Consider the following 20,472-nt stretch of genomic DNA (forward strand, 5'->3'; position numbering starts at 1 on the left):
TTGCTTGCATGCATACTTATGCACTATGCATGTTTCTGGTACCCACAAGAGTTGGAGGAGAGTTGTTGGATTCCCTGGAACTGGAATTATGGATGGTTGTAAGCCAACATGTGGGTTCTGGGAATCAAACCTTGGTCCTCTGCAAGAGCATCAAGTGCTCTTAACCACTGAGCCATCGCTCTAGTTCCAGCCATATATTTTTTAAAGTTTATGCTTTTAGATGAATTTCAACTCCATATCTCACTACATTAGCTAAGTAAAATTTATTGAAAGGCAAATAGTGATTGAGATATAAATACCCTCTTAAGTACCCTCAGAGATAGCTTCTGAGGCAAGATAAAGTGAAGATCGAAGAAAAAAAATTGCTGATAATGTTTTCTCCCATTTAAATTTTGTCACATTAATTTCAGGCAGAGATTAATTAAGGAATTCTATCTACAAATTTAGATGGTACACTGAACAAGGTTATGGAGTAGGAATCAACTGATGAAGCGGCTGGGGTAGAGAGTTTGTGGAGGTTGGATGGTGGGAACTAAGGTCAGTTAAGCAGTGTTGAAAATAAAAGCCAGCACCAGAGTCTCTATCACTGTGCTTTATCTATTCCAAGTTACCTACCCCGACTTCTTTTCATGTGCTGCTTCTGGTTGTCAAACAGAGAGCCTCACTAATGCTGTATGTCCTCTACTGCTGGGCTACATCCTTAGCCCCACTCACTTCATATAGGGTAATTTATTTAGCTTCAATTATAGAAAGAGCTGTTTATTACCAAACAGTTTTGACAAATATTTTCATCTACCTCTAGCCACAGTTTGGAGATGACACTACTGGTGCTTAATTCTTTCTAAGTTATTTGAACAGGATACATCACAGAAGTTAGTAGCTTCTGTTCACTGAAGGAAAAATGATAGACTCACTGTTTTATTCTTCTGTGTATCTTGCTCTATAGGTCCACTCAGTTACTATGGATGCCACAAACATCTCCAAGATAGTGAACAGGAAGAGATATTCTGTAAGCATCCTACCACTTCTCTGTACCCCAAAAGAAAACATAGTCTTTACTTAATATTTTTCTTTATTCTTGAGAAAGTCATATACATATACAATGAAATATTATCTACTCCCATTTATCCCTTCAACTCCTCTTATCCAACCCCCAATTTCTCTTCCTAATTTCATGTCTTTTTTTGATAGACTCTATATGCATATGTGTGGAACCATCCACTAGACTAGTGGCCATATCCTTACAGAAGTGTGATTCTACTTCCAACAGCAATTATCTGCTTCCAATAGCTCTTTAGAAAGAGTTGGGGCCTGGTGTTCATCTACCCTGTCTATGCCAGAATTTTAGTTGGCTTGATCTTGTGTAGATCTTGTGCAGGTAACCACAGATGCTGTGAATTCTTTATAATGACAGCCATATCATGTCCAGAAGATGTCATTTCACAGCACTTCTTCCCATCCTTCAGCTCTTACATTCTAATTCTTCTGGCAATGTTTCTTGTGCCTCAGTGCTGGTGAGATGTCAAACAGACCTAACATCTATAGAACTTTCATTCAAACACTAAAACAATATGAATTCTTTCTCTAAGCAGCTTAAAGAACTTTCTCCAAAATCTGTCACATATTAAGATACAAAACAAGTTTCAACCAATATAAGAAAATTGAAATAAAATCCTTTGTTCTATCTAACCACAAAGGGATAAAGCTAGATATCAAAAGAAATAAAAACTACAAGAAGTATGTCAACTCATGGAGATTCAACCACATATTGTTGAATAATTGTGTCATTGAAGAAATCAAGAAGGAGGTAAAAACCATCCCTAGTATAGAATGAAAGTAAAAATATGACAGAGTGAAATCAATGGGACATGATGATGACAATCCTAAAATGAAAGTTTACAGCACTTGGTGGCTACATAAAAAAAAAAAAAGTTATCTCAAGTTAACAATTCAGTATTTCACTTTAAAACCTTGGAAGAAACAAGAACAAAGCAAATTCCAAAACAGTAGCTAGGAATAACCAAAATCAGGAAATAAGGCAATAAAATCAAGGAAATAAAAATAAACAAAAATTAATACAAAGAATCAATGAAAGCAAGAGTTGGTTTTTTAAAATAAAAGATTGACAAACAGTCAAATTGAGCAAAGGAAAGATGGAGATTACTTAATAAAACAGAAATGAAAAGAGAGACATTACAACACTTTCCAACAAAATTCAGAAACCATAAAGACATGCCTTAAGAACCTATGTTTCACAAGCTTGGAAGACCTAAAGGAAATGGAGGAATATCTAGAGGCATTCAACATATCAAAATTAAGTAAAAATGAAAGAAATAGTTGAACCATCTCCACAACCAGAAACAAGACTGAAGAGGTAATAAAATGTCTTCTAAGAAACACCCATGGATTAAATACAAAATTCTACCAGAACTTCAGAGAATTAACATCAATACAACTCAAATTAATTTCATGAAATATCAAAGGAAGGAAGGCTCCTGTGCTTGTCAGCTTTTATTGTCAACTAGACACAATCTCCAGATACCTTATAAGCGAGGCCCTCAACTAAGAATTTCTCTCTCAGACTGGCCTGTGTCCATGTCTGTGAGGAAATGTTTTGATTGTTGAGTGCTGTGGCAGGGCCCAAACCATTATGGCTGTCACCATCTTTAGGCAGGTGAGTGTAGGTTGTATAAGAAAGCTAGCATGGAGCAAGACAGAGAATCTGAGAGTGAGTGAGTAAGCAGTGTTCCCCTACAGTTTCTGCATCAGTTCCTGCTTGAATTTCTTTCCTGACTTCCCTAAGTGATGGGCTGTGACCTGGAAGTGTGTGTTGAAATAAACTTTTTGCTCTTATAAGTTGATTTTGGTTAGTGTTTTTTAACAGCAACAAAAGCAAACTAGAGCATTTTCTAAACTCTTACTTTTTAATGCTAAAAATCACAGAGGTATAGCTGTGTTGTAGGAATGAGAAAAAATGAAAAGATAAATAGTTTACTGTATCCTATACCCTCAGCAGCTGAAAATTCATGCATATACTTGATCATATGACAATTAATAGTTATTGAAGATGGTGAATTGATACATTTCTGCCAAAAGTATAATGGGAATCATTGTATTTTCTTCTTTATTGTTGTGGATAGAACCATAATATTTTCTTAAGGAGAGTGAGCCTCTGGAGAAGATGAAATTGAGATACATTCACTTTTGAGGTTTGGTGTAATAGGATTTATTTAATGGGTAAGTATCTATAATGACACTTTCCCCTATTATTTAGTAAATGATACTAAAGGGGAATTATATTTCCTATATCAATAAAATGGCCCTCTTATATGTCATTAAATTGATTTTTGTTAAGGTTCTATTTACTGTGGTGAGGTGACTTGGAATTTAGCCTTGATCAGCATAAATGCTCTTCAGGTGGCTATGACTCTGAGCAAATAGCTAAATATTTTGAATCTTGCTTCTTTATTGAGTTAAGAGATACATAGGCTTTTATCTATATCCATATTTATTTATTATAAAGTTTTTCTCAAAGATACATAGAAATAAGAAAAAGGTAATGATTAACTACAAACCCATATATACTTTGGAACTAGTCTATTAGCCATAACTCTCATATGTTGAAGTAAGGAGAGCTTTCTTAATTAGGTTAGGAAGTTAGATACAAGCAACATCCAATGGCATCAATTTAAAAAAAATGTGCTTTCTAGGTATTAGTTTAAAGCCAAGCTGTTTTGGCATCTGTAAAGCCCTGGGCATGGAATAGAAGGACAATAGTCCATAGACAAGAATTCAATACCGTGGCTTCAAATTCTTACATAATTTGCTCAGCAGCTGTTCCTTCTCTGTCTTCATCATCCTTTCTCTTCACACCAACAAACCTAAGTCACTAAGTGTGCCTATGTTCCTAGTTCCACCTGCACAGGACCACAGATACACAAACACAAACAGCCTTAAATAGTTCTGCATGGACCCTCTAACAGACAAATGCAGAAACATAGGAATGTCCACATGGTATTGTGCAAATGGAACTGAGTATATAAACCTTCCAAATTGCATCTATTGTAGAGATAAGTTTCACTCTGTAAACTACAGCAATTTCTTATTTTTTAATTTAATTAATTTATTTTGTATCCCAACCATGTTTCCTCTCACTCCTATTCTTCCATTCTCTCACCCAACTCCCCTGCCATCCCCTCTACTCTATTTTTGTTCAGAAAGGGTCAGGCTTCCCATGGCATATCAAGATGTGGTAAGGCTAAGCACCTCCCCTTGTATTTAGGCTGTGCAAGGTAATAAGTATGAGAAATAGGTTCCCAAGAGCCAGACAAAGCATTAGGGACAGCCCCTGCTCTCACTATTAGCCCCTACAAATAGACCAATCTGCACAACTGTCACACATGTGTAGAAGGCTTAGGTCTGTCCTATGCAGGCTCCCTAGTTGTTGGTTCAGACTCTGTGAGTTTCTGTAAGCCAGGTTAGTTGTTTCTGTGGGTTTTCTTGTGATATCCTTGACCGCCCCCTCTGGCTTCTAAAATTCCTTTTCCTTCTCTTTAGCAGGATTCTCTGAACTTAGTCTAAGGTTTGGCTGTGGGTGTGCATCTGTTTCCATCAGTTCCTGGATGAAAACTCTTGACTACAGTATTTACATTGACCATGAGTATATTGATAATATGAATCCATATGGGTGCCATTTCATTCTTGGAAGAGGAAAGTCTTACTCTAGCAAGTTTGATCTTTTAAAACTTTGGGAAAACTGGTCTTAGAGGTATGAGTGCCTAGGAAGAATGGGCTGCTGATCATAAATGAATCATAGCAACCAGGAGGAACCAGGATTGACTATACTGCTTCATCAATAAATGATCTGTATTAATATTTGTAAAACTTTAGTTTATCATCTAGGCGTTGAACTATAACATGTAGCTGGTATCACATTAATAGTAGGCACATATGCCTGAGAGGAAACTGATGGTGGTCTCTTGGTAATTTGATTAATACTTGAATATTTTGATCCTCACTGAAGGAATAATTCTAAAATTAGAAAGAAATTCTTTCATAAACCCAGTACTTACATGCTGCCACAAAGGAGATTCTAAATCTGCAGTCATCATCAGTTCGATTGCTATTAAAAACACACCTATTAGTGTTGCGAAGATGCTTAAGATGTTCATTGTCATAGTCCAAATCAGCTAGAACAGATTAAAAAGTATTGTCCGGTCATTGGAAACTATTCCATATTAATTTGTGGCGAGTGTATTCTTGTAGAACTATAAAAATTCTAATCTTGTCATAAAGGTCCTTCACTTGCTTAGTTAAGAGTTACCCCAAGGTATTTTCTATCATTTGTGGCTACTGTAAAGGGTGATGTATCTCTGATTTCCTCCTCAGTCTGTTTGTCTATTGTATATAGGAGGGCTACTGATTTTTTTGAGTTTATCTTGTATCCTGCTATGTTGCTGAAGGTGTTTATAAGCTGTATCAGTTACTTGGTTGAATTTTTGGGGTCATTCATGTATACTATCATGTCATCTGCAAATAGGGAAAGCTTGACTTCTTCCTTTCCAATCTGTATCCCCTTAATCTCCTTATGTTGTCTTATTGCTCCGGCTAGAACTTCAAGCACTATATTGAATAAGTATGGGGAAAGCAGACAGCCTTGCTTATTCCTGATTTTAGTGGAATTGCTTTGAATTTCTCTCCATTTAATTTGATGTTGGCTGTTGGCTTGCTGTAAATTGCCTTTATTATGTTTAGGTATGTTCCCTGTATTCTTGATCTCTCAAAGACCTTTATCATGAAGGGATGTTGGATTTTGTCAAAGGTCTTTTCTGCATCTAGTGAGATGATCATGTGGTTTTTTTCTTTCAGTTTGTTTATATGGTATATTACATCAACAGACTTTTGTATGTTGAACCACCTTGCATCTCTGGGATAAAGCCTACTTGATCATGGTGGATAATAGTTTTGATATGACAAGAACTTTAAGTCCCTGAAAAAGGAAATTGAAGATGTCAGAAAATGGAAAGATCTCCCATGCTCATGGATAGGCAGGATTAACATAGTAAAAATGGCAATCTTACCAAAAGCAATCTACAGATTCAATGCAATCCCCATCAAAATACCAACACAATTCTTCACAGATCTTCAAAGAATCATACTCAACTTCATATGGAAAAACAATAACAACAAAAAAAAAAACCCAGAATAGCCAAAAGAATCCTGTACAATAAAACAACCTCTGGAGGCATCACAATCCCCGACCTTAAGCTCTACTATAGAGCTACAGTAATAAAAACAGGTTGGTACTGCCATAAAAACCAACATGTGGATGAGTGGAATCAAATTGAAGACCCTGATATTAACCCGAACACCTATGAACATATAATTTTTGACAAAGAAGACAAAAATGTACAATGGAAAAAAGAAAGCATCTTCAACAAATGGTGCTAGCATAACTGGATGTCAACATGGCATAACAAAGTTGCAAATAGATCCATATCTGTCACCATGCACAAAACTTAAGTCCAAGTGGGCAAAGACCTCAACATAAATCCAGTTACTCTGAACCTGATAAAAGAGAAAGTAGGAAGTAATCTTGAATGCATTGGCATAGGAGATCACTTCCTAAATATAACACCAGTAGCACAGACACTGAGAGAAACAATCCATCAATGGGACCTATTGAAACTGAAAAGCTATTGTAGAGCAAAGGGCACGATCAACAAGACAAAGTGACAGCCTACAGAATGGGAAAAGGTCTTCACCAACCCCACATCTGACAGAGGGATGATATCCAGAATATATAAAGAACTCAAGAAATTAGACATCAAAATGCCCAACAGTCCAATTAAGAAATGGGCTATAGAACTAAACAGAATTCTCAACAGAGGAAGCTCAAATGGCTGAAAGACATTTAAGGAATTGCTCAACATCCCTAATTATCAGGGAAATGCAAATCAAAATGACTCTGAGACACCACCTTACACCCTTCAGAATGGCTAAGATCAAAAACACAGAAGACAGCTTATGCTGGAGAGGATATGGAGCAAGGGGAACTCTCCTCCACTGCTGGTGGGAATGCAAGCTTGTATAGCCACTTTGGAAATCAATATGGCGCTTTCTTAGAACATTCGAATCCATCTCTCTCAAGACCCAGCTATACCACTCTTGGTCACATACCCAAGGAATGCTCAGTCACACCACAAGAGCATTTGCTCAGCTATGTTCATATCAGCATTGTTTGTAATAGCCAGAACCTGGAAACAACCTAGGTACACTTCAACTGAAGAATGAATAAAAAAAAAAAGTGATACATATACACAATGGAGTACTACTCAGCAGAGAAAAACAATGACATCATGAGGTTTGCAGACAAATGGATGGATCTAGAAAAAATCATCCTGAGTGAGGTAACCCAGACTCAGAAAGCCAAACATGATATCCTCCTCATAGGAGGATACTAAATGTAAAACAAAGATGACTAGACTGCTACACAACTCCAGGGAGGCTACCTAGAAAATGGGACACTAGGAAAGACACAGGGATCACCCAATGACAGAGAAATGGATGAGGTCTACATGAACAACCTGGACGTGAGTGGGGGTAATGAAGGGCATGGTTCAAGGGAAAGAGAGCTTAGGGGAGCTGGAGATCCCAGCTAGATCAAGAACAGAGAGGGAGAACAAGGAATAAGAGACCATGATAAATGAAGACCACATGAGAATAGGAAGAAGCAAAGTGCTGGAGAGGTCCCCAAAAATCCACAAAGATACCTCCCTCCACTGTAGACTACTGGCAATGGTCGAGAGAAAGCCCAAACTGACCTAGTCTGGTGATCGGATGGCCAAACACCCTAAACTGGCATGCTAGAACTCTCATCCAATGACTGATGGGAAGTGGATGCAGAAACCCTTGGCCAGGCTCCATGTGGAGCTCCTGGAGTCTAATTGGCAAGAAAGAGGAGGGATTGTGTGAGTGAGAATTGTTGAGACCAAGATTGGAAAATGCACAGGGACAAATATCCAAACTAATGGAAACACATGAACTATGAACCAATAGCTGAGGAGCTCCCAAATGGATCAGGCCCTGTGGATAAGTAAGACAATTGAATAGCTTGAACTGTTTGGGAGGCACCTAGGCAGTGGGACCTGGACCTGTCCTTAGTGCATGAGCTGGCTGTTTGGAACCTGGGGCTTATGCAGGGACACTTTGCTCAGCCTGGAAGGAGGGGACTGGACCTGCCTGGACTGAATCTACCAGGTTGAATTGAATCCCCAGGGGAGTCTTGGCCCTGATGGTGATGGGAATGGAGGGGTGGGGGCGGGGATGGGACGGGGGAGGACAGGGGAACCAATGGCTGATATGTAAAATTAAATTAAATTATAAAATAAAAATTCTAATCTTTCTAGAATAGTGAGGTCACCAGAAAGGTTGTCAGAACTGCAGGTCATCTGGTTAGGCTCCTAGTAGGACCAAACAATTTGGGGGATAATAAAACTTTTGATGTGATGTGCATGTATTTATTTCTCTACTGGTAACTGATTGAATGCCTATTCTGTGCTGAATTAATAGATAAAGAGACAGAAAAGAAGCCGTCTGTGCATTAGATATTTTTCAGGCTATAGAAGAAAGTCAAGTGCATATTAAATGTAAATAGAATATAAAGAAGATACACACTATATTGGCAATTTTACAATACAACACAGCTTTATATTACCAGATATCTACTATTCTAGGAGATTGCTGTGGTTCTTGGAGAGCAGGAAAGTAAAATTTAGGGAATTTTCTTGGGCATACAGGTGCTATCTAGTTCAATGTGAAGAGAGTTTTCTTCATGATGTAGGGAGTTACACACTGTTGGAGGTTATTCCCCAGGCCACATATGTGTATGTTTGTCAGTCTACATATACTCCAGACAATTCATGCTTTATAATGTTGCTGAATAATTGTCATTTATCCACATATGATGCCAGGGAGGTGATACATCATTTAATATTGCTATTAAGAAGAATAATTTTCATACTTATTTCCTTGTCCATATTCACAATAATTTCTTTCCAGTTAATAAATCTAGATAGCAAGTATGACAATTTGAATCACTAGATTCTGAAACCTATCTCAAAGAACAAAGTATCTTCATGTTTAAAAACATGTTTATATGTTGTTCATTGATGTCAGTTCATTTATTCTTTTGGAAAAATATCCCTTACAGAAATAAAACCAATGAAGGCTATGAAGAATTCTATCTCAAACTGCCCAGGAAACTGTCGCCAAACAGGCTAGCTTTCGTGGTGCCAAATGGTGTTATGCACTGTGCATTAATGGAGCAAAGATACTAACAGTCTTACTCAGCCCTGGACATTGTATGCTATAATACTAACCTGCCAGGCACATTATGCTCACTGATGGGAGTAGCCAACATCTTTCTGATTAGTTTTGAGACCTGTTCCACAGGATGGATTTCATGTCTGGTACTGTAAACTTCATCAAAAGCCTATGGCTGGGAATATCATAGGCTGTAGTGGGGAACCTACTGATTTTGTTTCTATCATTAAATGGTTATGTTGTCAAGCTGCCTTCTAAATATTCATGTTGTTTATACTCATAAATTGGTGCTGACTTCACTCTTGGTCAGAGAAGCTTTTTGTAGTGAGTAATGGTTAATGCAGAGACTCATAACTGGTGAAGATGTTGAGAATCAATGGCTATGAGTTGCTCAGCCATAGATGGCTTACCTCTGCCAACCTATCCTACTAAGGGTACTTAGAGGACATATTGGAAAAGGGAGTGAAAAGAATACAAGAGCTAGAGGATAAGGAAAGCAGAGAAATGCCGTCTTTTAGACATGGTATGGATGCTGAATTTATCAACTTAGAGCACCTGTATAAGAGCCACACAAGAAAAAGCCAGTCAGAATTCTAAAATTGGGAGAAGGGCTCCCAAGGTTTCACACCTAGCTGAGGAGCTATCGACAGTTGGTGGCTGCTGAGGGAGTGAGAGTCGCTTCTTTGGGGTTGTGGCTTCTAGCAGATTGCCCACACCTCAGTGGATGACTTCCTGCCCATGTACACATGGTCAGCACTAATTGGACTCAGGGCTATTGGTAATAATAATAATAATAATAATAATAATAATAATAATAATAGACATGATGTTGGAAGGGAGATGGGTTGAGAGGGATGTCCCAGGAGGAGTCAGAGGGAGGTAGTAGGGGGGGTAGATATGATTAAAATACACTGTATGTGTGTATGAAAATTTCAAAATATAAAAAACTATCACTTGACAGAACATTCATTAGTTTATTTTTATACCCTAAAAGTCCAACAATATTGTTAGGTTATTTGTAACTTAATGTATTTCACTCCTTAAAGTTAAAACACATGCTGAAGTTTTAGTTACATGTAAAAGTGATGGTTCTAGGACCATAATGTTTATTAGAAAAAGAGGTTTAATAAGCAACTGTATTTTAAGGTCCCTTGGAGAAAGTTTTTTTTCTGGCCAAAGCTATCTGAATACAACAAACAAGAACACTTGTTTGACTTCTAGTCTGGTGAGGGGTGCTACAGAAATGCAATAGGCAACAAATACTTTGGGAAACAGTTTGGTAGTTCTTTTAAAAATGATAAATATCCATTACAAGAGGAACAAGAAATATGCCTGAAACAATACTTGTGGGTAAGCATTCATAGTAGCTTTATTTGAAAGGGTTCAGTACTGGGAGCAATGTGATTCCCTTACCAGGTAATTATACCAACAAATTAACTAGACATCCAATTATTTCTTTCTCTATAGCCAATTTATATTCTGCAACACTGATAAATTAGCTTATTAATTTATTCTAGATTTTTTGTAGATTTCTTTGGAAGTTGTAGGATGTTTTAGCATGTTTCTGATGTCTTCAGATGAAGAACATATTCTGACTTTCTAATCTTGAAGGTCTTTGTCTTTTTTTTTTTCTTGACTTACTGCACTATACAACATATAGTATTGTACACATATACACTGTTACTGGCTGGTTTAGTTTGCTTTTAGTTGCTGTGATAAATACCATGACCAAAAGCAATTTATGGGGAAAAGGCTTTATATCATCTCACAGTCCATCACAGAGGAAAGCCAAGATAGGAACTCAAAGCAGAAACATTGAGACAGGAACCATGGAGGAACACTACTGACTGGCTTGCTCCCTCTGGCTTGCTCAGCAAGCTTTCTTTTACAGCCCAGACCAAATTGCCCAGGAACAGCACCACCCACAGTAGGCTAGGTGCTCCTACACCACTTAGCAACCAAGAAAATGCAGCACAGATGTGGCCATGGGCCAATCTGATGGAATTCTTCAACCGATGTTCATCTTCCCAGGTAACTCCAGGCTCTGTCAAATTGACAATAAAATCTAACAAACACACTGACCTCAGAAGAAAGCATTCAGTCTCATGCTGCTATATAGGAAAATATATATATATTCTCTTCCTAGGTTTTTGTGAGAGTTTTGTCCAAAAAATGTGAAATACATCTCTAAAATTATGTTTGTATGTTATATTACACTCTCTTTGAGATTTTTTAAATTGTGAAGGTAAATTCTATGTCATTACAAATAATCTTCTTTGCAACTCTATTAGTTTTTGCACACGTACACATATGGTGTGTGTGCACATATGAATGTTTGTGTATGTATCTGTATATGGGGGTGTGTGTTTGGCATTGTGCAAATATGAAGGTAAGAGGAAAACTTCAGGTGTCTATTCTCATCTACTTTGAGTAGGAGTCTCTTTTTCACTGTTTATAATTGCATATGTCAGGCTAGCCAGCCTGGGGCCTTCTGAGGAGTCTATTGTCTTGGACTCCCATCTTGTTGGGAATCACTGAAATTACAGATGTATATTAGTATGCCCAGCATTAATGTGTATTCTGGGGATCTGGACTCAGGTGCTTTTACTAGCACAGAAAGTGATCCATAACCCTGGTCCTTGCTTCTTATAATTTGAACTTTAGGTTTGTTAAATCTTAAGAAATAGTGCCTTTAACATCGTGAAACTTGTTGGAATATTCATGTATGGCAATAGTACTACTTCTGTACTTTCATTGTCTGAGATGACATAACTACCTTTCTTTGAATTAATGTTATGTTTCTCATACTTTAAATACCACCCTCCCCCTAAGGCTTCTGGGTAGATATCTAGTCACTAGAGGGGCATGCTGATTCCCCACTGACTTTGTTTTTATTTTCAAATTTTTATTTATTCTTTGAAAATTTTACACTTTCACTGACAAGCTTTCCAGAGTTGTTCTGAGTCTTCTGACTTACCATGTAATTCGAAGGCCTCCTTTGTAATGCTATTGAAAAGCTTCCTGATAGGCTAAACTGAAAGCAAAGACCACATTTGTTAATACCCAATCATTACATCTATGTGTAAGCTTCAAGATAATTCTAGAATTCTGTAACATGAGGAATATCATCTTAATTCCTTAGTGGGGACTGCTAAGGAAACAATTCAAAAATAATTCAAGATTTATATTGATAGAGATGAAAGCTATGAAGGTTCTAGCCACTAATGTTACAATTGTAATAAGAATGGGATCCAGGGGCACCTTGAAATGACTTTGGCATCTCACTTGTATTGGTGATGTGAATCAAACAGATTTTGTCTTTCATATATGTTCCTTGTGTTGATTATCATGGATGCAAATGAATCAAATAGCCCCTTTACAATGTAGACTGTTATTATGAAAGAATATTATGGGTAAGAAACTAGGATTTTTTGGTAATGTATCAAATGGCCCTTTAACAGTGCAAACTGTTATTATGAAGTAATATTACAGCTAAGAAACTAGTTTTTTTCATAATGTATCAAATGTTCCTTTAACAATGTACAATATTATGAAAGAACATTGCAGGTAATAAACTAAAGGTTTTAAAAACATTTTACTATTGTCCTTTTTCAGGTAGATGTGGTTATGGTTTTCCTAAAGAACAGGGATTGTGTATCCTCTAGGACACATTGCTTAGATCAGATTCCATGAAATGTAAGGAATACATTAGTAGTTACTATCAGAGATGAAGTTACTCACAAACAAAGAGGCCCAAAGTGAGTATCCTGAAGCTCCTATGAGAGGAAGATATCCACTTGTCAGTCCAAATGCAAAACTTTGAGAAAAGAACAGGTATGTCCAGAAGTATCCCAGGCTCTGTATAATCAGGCTAGTCATTAGCTGTATAGTCTATAAGAAAAAGAGACCATACTTAGTCACAGTTCTATTAAGGCTTATTGTTTCTATTTTCACTTGATCTCTATTTGTTATTCTTCTGTGTAACTGTCCATTGAGTTCTTTTATGAACTCAAAAAAACAAAAACAAAAACAAAAACTAAAAACAGCTGATGGAACCATGGTTGTTCACACCTTGATGGACTGAGGAAGCAGGATTAGTAGTTTGAGGCTCCATGTGCTACATAGACACCTTCCCAAAACACAAATAAACAACTCCTATTCCCCAAGTCAGTTGGCTGTATCTGTGGAACCTAGTTTTGGACTATGTGTTCTGTTCTGTTTGTTTGTGTTTTTCTTATTTAAAACAAAATCACATAATCTGATGGTGGTAGGCAGATATTATCTTAAAAATCAGCTAGTGTGATTTCCCCTACTTTGATTTAGTTGTTTTGGTTTCTTCTTCTTCCCACACAATCTTTGGTAATTTATAGACATCTACAGGACATTGCTAAGATTTAATAGAAATTATGCCAAAACTATATGCCAATTTAGGGAGAATTAACATTTTTACTATGTTGAGCTTTGCAAGCCATAAATGTCTTTTTATTGATGTAACCTAATTTGTATTTTCACCAGCATTTAGTCATTTTCAAAATGCAATTCCTATATGGTTTCTTCAATATATATGTTTTTTCCTTTAGGGATTGATATCTTCCTGTTCATTCTTGTCTTTTTTATTTTTATTTTTTTTTGTTTTTTCAAGACAGGGTTTCTCTGTGTAGCTTTGCACCTTTCCTGGAACTCGCTTTGGAGACCAGGCTGGCCTTGAACTCACAGAGATCTGCCTGGCTCTGCCTCCCAAGTGCTGGGATCAAAGGCGTGTGCCACCACTGCCCGGCTCATTCTTATCTTATAGAAACATAATTCATCTTGTATATTATGATGACTTTGCTTAACTTACTTCTAGGTTCCCTGTGCCCACGTGTGTGTGTGTGTGTGTGTGTGTGTGTGTGTGTGTGTGTGTGTGTGTGTGTTGATTGCTTAGGATTTTTCTCACATAATTTTTAATCCTTTGCATTTAATTTAACTCTTAATCTGGCTCCATCCTTCAGCAGTGAGTGGCACAGTCGAAGTGTGTAGTGCATGGGATTGCCCGGGAAAACAGTAGTGTGTCTGTTAGATAATGTGAACAGCACAGCACCTTTGTAACCAATCACTGTTCATAGAGCTGTGTAGTCTGCAACTTGTTCTGGGTGTACTGACAATTTGCTCATCTCATTTAGGACATTTCATCAGCTTAGGATTGAAATAATTGATAGATGATATAAAAGAATATTTGCCATGTCACCATCAGAAGCCATTGTAGTTGATTTGCCTCCATTTGAAGAGTTCATAATAGATACAGGGGTGGTTCAGGTCTCCTCCCTCATGTGGTAAGGAGTGCCAACCCTCTCACACTTAACTTACTCACTTGAGCAGCATTTTGTTCTTACCCCCAACAATCTCAGTTCCATTTTAATCCACATACGATTCTGTGGCATATTCATCAAGATGTAACAGAGAGATATGAGAGGATATCTCCTGTGAAAAATGTGGACAAAAATAAATATAAATTAAATCAGTTAGTGACTATTATTCTTCTCTTGGGTAAGATTCTTAAGCCTGAGGGGTACTATAATTCTACAACTGCCATTAATTTTATAAAAGATACTTGATTGTTCCCTGACAGATGCTTTTGCAGCAGACTAGAAATATCTTGACAAAACTAATGTTTACCTCTCAAGAAGTTTTGTTCATTTATCAAACTTGAGTTAGACTATGGTAAGTACCAAATGATAGCTGCTCTAATCACATCAGTCCTTCTAGCACCCACTCATTTGCCCATGTTGCAGCATCAGGAAGTTTAGACCCCTAATAACTTTGATTTAGTCTATTACTCATCATTAGTGCCATCTAAGTTCAAGTATGTCTTGGGGTGCCTGACTAGAAGGATCTGTGCCATATGCTTACACTAGGTGCAGAGAAGGCTGGAATCTAGGCAGGCTTTTTAAGTTAGAACTGAGGGGGTGTTCAGTAGGCAAGACAACGATAACCCATCACTTCTAGCATTGACAGGGAGGGCAATGGTTCCTATTCTGTAGTGATCAAAACCCTTCCTCAGCTTCTGTATTTAATACCCATGAAAATTGTTCTTTGATTCTAGCTGGTCTGAACAAACGTGGATATTTAAGTCACTTTGTGGGGGCACAGGGAAAACTCTTTCCCTGATGATTTTGAAGAGTTTGAGTGAGATGTAAAAGCTAGAAGTCATGGCATTATTAGGTTTTACCTATTCTAAAGGATAGAACTGGAGTGGACAAAACTTCTTGTGTGGGAAGAAGGGCATTCAGAGAAAATCAGAGATGGAAAAAGAACAGAATATATCACCTTTTAACCATGTTTAACCTCTTAGTTCCATTATTTTGGAAGTCTGGCTTCTATACATTATATAGATACTCATATATATTAATTTTGCTATAACAAATAAGATATAATTTATGTTTATTCAGCAAAAAGTTAATACATCTTTTGTGTGGCTTTCTAGTTAGACATGGCTTTGATAATCCTCCTCCCAACTCCTACCCCCTTATCCCCCAGCCCCTACCCTATATCCCATACCCCCTACCCCAATCTCTAATGTCTGACCAATCTTTTCCCTTTTCCTTCAAACACTGTGTATAGTTGTATTTAAAATTCAGCATATTGTCTTTAGATCTTTAATGTACAAACTTCTCCTTCTCTTATATAAGCCACCAGTTGCCACAGTAATGGCCCAGTGACATTTGACAAGGAGAAATTACACAAAGTCATAGCAAAAAGAATTTTAAAAGACGCTTGCGTTAAAAACTTACCCATTATGAGGTGACCTTTTAAAAATGTAATAAACTCTGTCAAAGGCTCTTCTCAATGACAAGAATCCCCTGTAGGGTTGTATTGGGGAGGAAAAAGAAGCTAGTACAGAATTGAAACTCACCAGGAAGTAGTATCCAACACCAGTCATTAATGAGGTCTGTTCAAGGCTCATGAATTCCCTACTCTGTCATGATCCTAAGGGTAGAAAGGGTTTCCTTTTGGTCTAGATCTTCCTGCTCTGGGATTCCTGTAGGCAGCACCTGCCTCAGCAGGCCTGCCATCTCCATATGTCCCTCATTACCTCTGGTGAATCCAGTGCTGCTGCGGTTGTGCCCCAGAGCAACCGCAAAGGGTGCCACGTGAGGAGGGCCACGCAGACATTAGTTCTGCCGGCCCGTGGAGGTTCCGCCCAGCCTTCAGGCCCAGAAGATACAGATGGGGTTAGGGGATGGAGCTAGCGAGAGGGGGTCTAGTGCAGAACCCTTTACTGACCCATGGTGGGCACATTCTAGCTATGAAACTGCAGAATGCCTGAGCCCAACTACAGGCTGATGCCCTGCTCCAAAGACTTCCTTGCCAAGCAGATGCCTTACACTGTTTTCCGGTAGACACACAGAAGCAAGTCTTTCTATTGTGAGTCGCTTCAAAGTCTAGACAGATTTAGACTCTAGAAGGAAAAGTGCTGTTGGTACCCCGAATCTAGTGGTGCTTGGGCAAGATGTATCTTTTCTGGTTCTTTGTCTTTCTGCAAAGTAGAGGTCACAGTTGTTCTGTGTACTTCCCAGATCCAGGAACTAGATTGCACAAATCTTTCATCCACCCTGGGATAAGAAACTAACTAAACTCGGGTTGGGGATTTAGCTCAGTGGTGGAGCGCTTGCCTAGCAAGCTCAAGGCTCTGGGTTCGATCCTCAGCTCCAAAAAGAAAAAAAGAAACTAACTAAACTCAATAGGCAACACACAAAAGGATGTGGAGGCTAGAAGGGGGCTGGGTGAGAAGGGATCCAGGGGAGGATGAGAGGAACTGGTTGGGTGTGTGGAAGATGACTAAACTCCGTTATGTGAAAGTGTGTAACTGACCAAACCAAAAAATAAATTAACTATGAAAAAGGCTACTGCTTTAATTTAGTCCTAAATAATCCATATTAAAGAATCCTAACTTGGTAGTCATGTTTATGAGGCCAAGTGTCATTTATGATATGGATCCCCACCCACTGAACATTAAGTGTAAGGGTGCTGTATCTGGCACCCAGTAGGAGGGAATAAATAAATGAAAGGTCATTCATTCCAACTTTCTCAGCTTATATTGAGTTTCAAAAGCAAAGGTGATTTGCTTGCCTGCTAACTAAAGGAATGTTTCTAATGGGCAATTTATTGAGGCTTCCGGTATCAGGTATTTCGTGTATTATATAATTCATGGAACAAAGTTCTGTTGAGGATAAATATGAATGACACTAATTATGTATTGGGAGTAAGAAGTGGAGAAAATACAGAAATAATACAGAAATTTACTTTGTTGGAAGGATGAGATGAGAGATGATTTTTTTTTTTTTTTTTTTTTTTGAGATAGAGTTTCTCTGTGTAGCCCTGGCTGTCCTGGAACTCACTTTGTAGATCAGGCTGGCCTTAAACTCACAGAGTTCCTCCTGCCTCTGCTTCCTGAGTGTTGAGATTAAAAGTGTGTGCCACCATAGCCTGACTGAGAGATGGTCCTTTTTAATGTTAGGAGATCAGACAAATAGAACCCATCTTAGGAGGTAAGGAGCAGGTAGAAAGAGGTCTCTGCAGATGCACAAACCCTAGGAAAAGTGTAAAATGATGTCTAAATCTTCTGAGTGTACATTTGGTTGCTGGATTTTGCAATATGGCAGTGACTGCTTCATTGCAAAAAGTGGCCTCAGAGGACAGATGGAGGCCATACTCAACCTAGAGTACAGTCAAGGGAAAACAAGAGGTGATAATTTGGAGATAATAGCTGACTTCTGGAACTCTGGTTTTAAGGAAGGAAAGATAATCGTGAGTAGAGGGAGTAGAGCAAGGGAACTGTGTTAAGATGAAACTAACAATGAGTATGTACCGGTGGGCTGATTGTGGAGGGATGGAAGCCCAGAGCCAGTTAAGATAACAAGAGTTCCAACTGTGATCTCTGGAATATACATTTTGTCACGCACAGACCCTTGTACAGTCTCAACTTTCTCATCTGACACTTTGTCTTTTTGGACCTATCACTGAGTTTGCCTCTGGGGGAACTCTTTTGCTAAAAGCTTGCTCACTTTCTGGAACCAGGAGCTCTTGGGTATGAGAATGGAGAGAATAGGTTCTGTGAATTCTATGGAAGCTTCTAGACCCACACAACTTAACAAACAAGTAGCTGTATATGGCTATGACTATGGAATATTTGTCACATGGCTGGCTTGGATTGACTTGTATTTTAAGTACAAAATGCACAAACAATTCTGAAGACGCCATATGATTAAAGGACTATAAAACATGTCACTGAGGATTTTTACTCTCACAATTTAGACGTTTTGATTTATTGTTGGACTGTGTTATCAAAATCAACACATATATTTGTGTGGTTACTTGGTAGCTTGTTTGGAGGTTCTAGCATGGGAGCACAGCTACTCGTGTACCCTTGACCGCAGCTTCAGGATGGACACACATGGAGCGGTAAGGGAGGAAGGGGACACTTGCCTAGCCAGGCAGATCAGACAAATCAAGCCTGGTGATCAATGGGGTGACAGATGTTGCAGCCAGATCACCCAAGCTGGGCGGTGGTGGCGTACGCCTTTAATCCCAGTACTCGGGAGGCAGAGCCAGGCGGATCTCTGTGAGTTTGAGGCCAGCCTGGGCTACCAAGTGAGTTCCAGGAACGGTGCAGAGCTACACAGAGAAACCCTGTCTCGGAAAAACAAAACAAAACAAAACAAAACAAAACAAAACAAAACAAAACAAAACAAAACACTAATATATATATATATACACACACACACACACACTTGGATTTTTAAAAAATATATTTTACTTTATTTTTATGTGCATTTGTGTTTTTGCCACAGGTGTGGGGATCCCCTGAAACTGGAGTTATATAGACAGATGTGAGCTGCTATGTGGTGCTTGGGAATTGAACTCGGGTCCTCTGGAAGAAGAGTCAGTGCTCTTAACCACTGAACCATCTCTCCAGCCCTATACTTGGATTTTTAATATTACCAATAGGTAAGGCTGTTCTCTGTCTTTCGTGGTCTTGAAAACCACTCCCTTCTTTTAGGTTTTCCAACCTTTCTATTGTTTTCTTTGTTTTTTGGCCTCAATTTCTTCACTTTATTTTTATTATTATTATTATATTTGTGTTTTAATTTTACACATCAGCCATGGGTTCCCCTGTCCTCCCCCCTCCCGCCCCACCCCCACCTTCCCCCCATTCCCTCCCCTCCATTCCCATTTCTTCTAGGGCCAAGACTCCCCTGGGGATTCATTTTCTTCACTTTATTTTTTAAATTTTCTTTTATTTTTGAGATTATAATTACCTCATTTCTCACTTCCCTTTCCTTTCTCAAAAGCCTCCATGTTCTCTTTCAAATTCATGGCCTCTTTTTCAATTAGTTATTTTTAAATGCATATATGTACACAGATACACGTGCACACACACACACACACACACACACACACACACACACACACACATTCCTACATATAACCTGTTCAGTTTGTGCATTGTTACTTGTATGTATGTTTTCAGGGCTGACCATTTGGTATTGGACAAATACCCTGGGGAAGACTATTCTCCACTCTCAGCTTTCCTTAGTTACCTGTAGTTTTTTGTGTAGGATTGAGGCCTCCTGGGTTTTCCCTTGTCCACACAGGATCAAGAGGATTGCTGTAAAACAGTGGCTTTTAGACATGACAGCAACGTTGCACCCATAACCTCTCAATGTCTATGGTGACCTGACCTGCCAATATTTCAGAATGAATGGCTGAAGGGGTCACAGGGGCTCTACTTCTACTGGAGAAGATGCAGGTAACCAACATCTATCTGGGAAGAGAGAGACAATTTTATTCAGTGATGGGGCCACTGATAGGTAACTCATGCTTTAGTGGTCAGCCCTACACTCATATACAACTGGGAAACACTAATTGAACTCAGTAGGTTATACAGTTTTAAAGATAGAGGATAGGAATTTGAGAGAAGGATGTAAGGTAGAGATCTCTTGGGGGAGTTGGAGTCAGAAAAGAACAAGGGTGTAATATGATCAAAATGTTCTCATTTCTTCAGCCTCTTCCTTCTCCTCTTCTTCCTTCCCTTTTGTCTCTCCTCTTCTTTCCTCCTTTCCTTCCTCCTCTTCACCTTCTTCCTCCTCTTGCTTCTTCTTTTCTATC

At 38.4% G+C, this 20,472-nt stretch overlaps 1 protein-coding gene across 1 annotated transcript; it reads right to left on the bottom strand.

Annotated features, from left to right (window-relative positions):
- Window positions 1-918: 918 nt before the first annotated feature.
- On the bottom strand, window positions 919-14,750 carry LOC118577697 (membrane-spanning 4-domains subfamily A member 13-like). Its single transcript, XM_036178255.1, has 5 exons — window positions 14,697-14,750; window positions 13,066-13,215; window positions 12,302-12,358; window positions 5,073-5,189; window positions 919-1,029 (listed from the first exon to the last, which is right to left on the bottom strand). Exons 1-5 carry the CDS (start codon window positions 14,748-14,750, stop codon window positions 919-921), a joined length of 489 nt encoding a protein of 162 aa, XP_036034148.1.
- Between the last annotated feature and the right edge of the window lie 5,722 nt (window positions 14,751-20,472).

Source organism: Onychomys torridus, chromosome 1 (assembly GCF_903995425.1).
Source record: "Onychomys torridus chromosome 1, mOncTor1.1, whole genome shotgun sequence".
Taxonomy (NCBI): domain Eukaryota; kingdom Metazoa; phylum Chordata; class Mammalia; order Rodentia; family Cricetidae; genus Onychomys; species Onychomys torridus.

Bases quoted from the DNA above. Each gene is read 5' to 3' on its own strand.
- LOC118577697 (XM_036178255.1), bottom strand. From the start codon at position 14,750: ATGAATATGCCACAGAATCGTATGTGGATTAAAATGGAACTGAGATTG. The intron at 13,216-14,696 runs GTAAGAACAAAA...TTTTTCTTATAG, and splicing joins TGGAACTGAGATTGTTGGGG to ACTATACAGCTAATGACTAG. The intron at 5,190-12,301 runs GTAAGTCAGAAG...AATCTGTTCTAG, and splicing joins GGAGGCCTTCGAATTACATG to CTGATTTGGACTATGACAAT.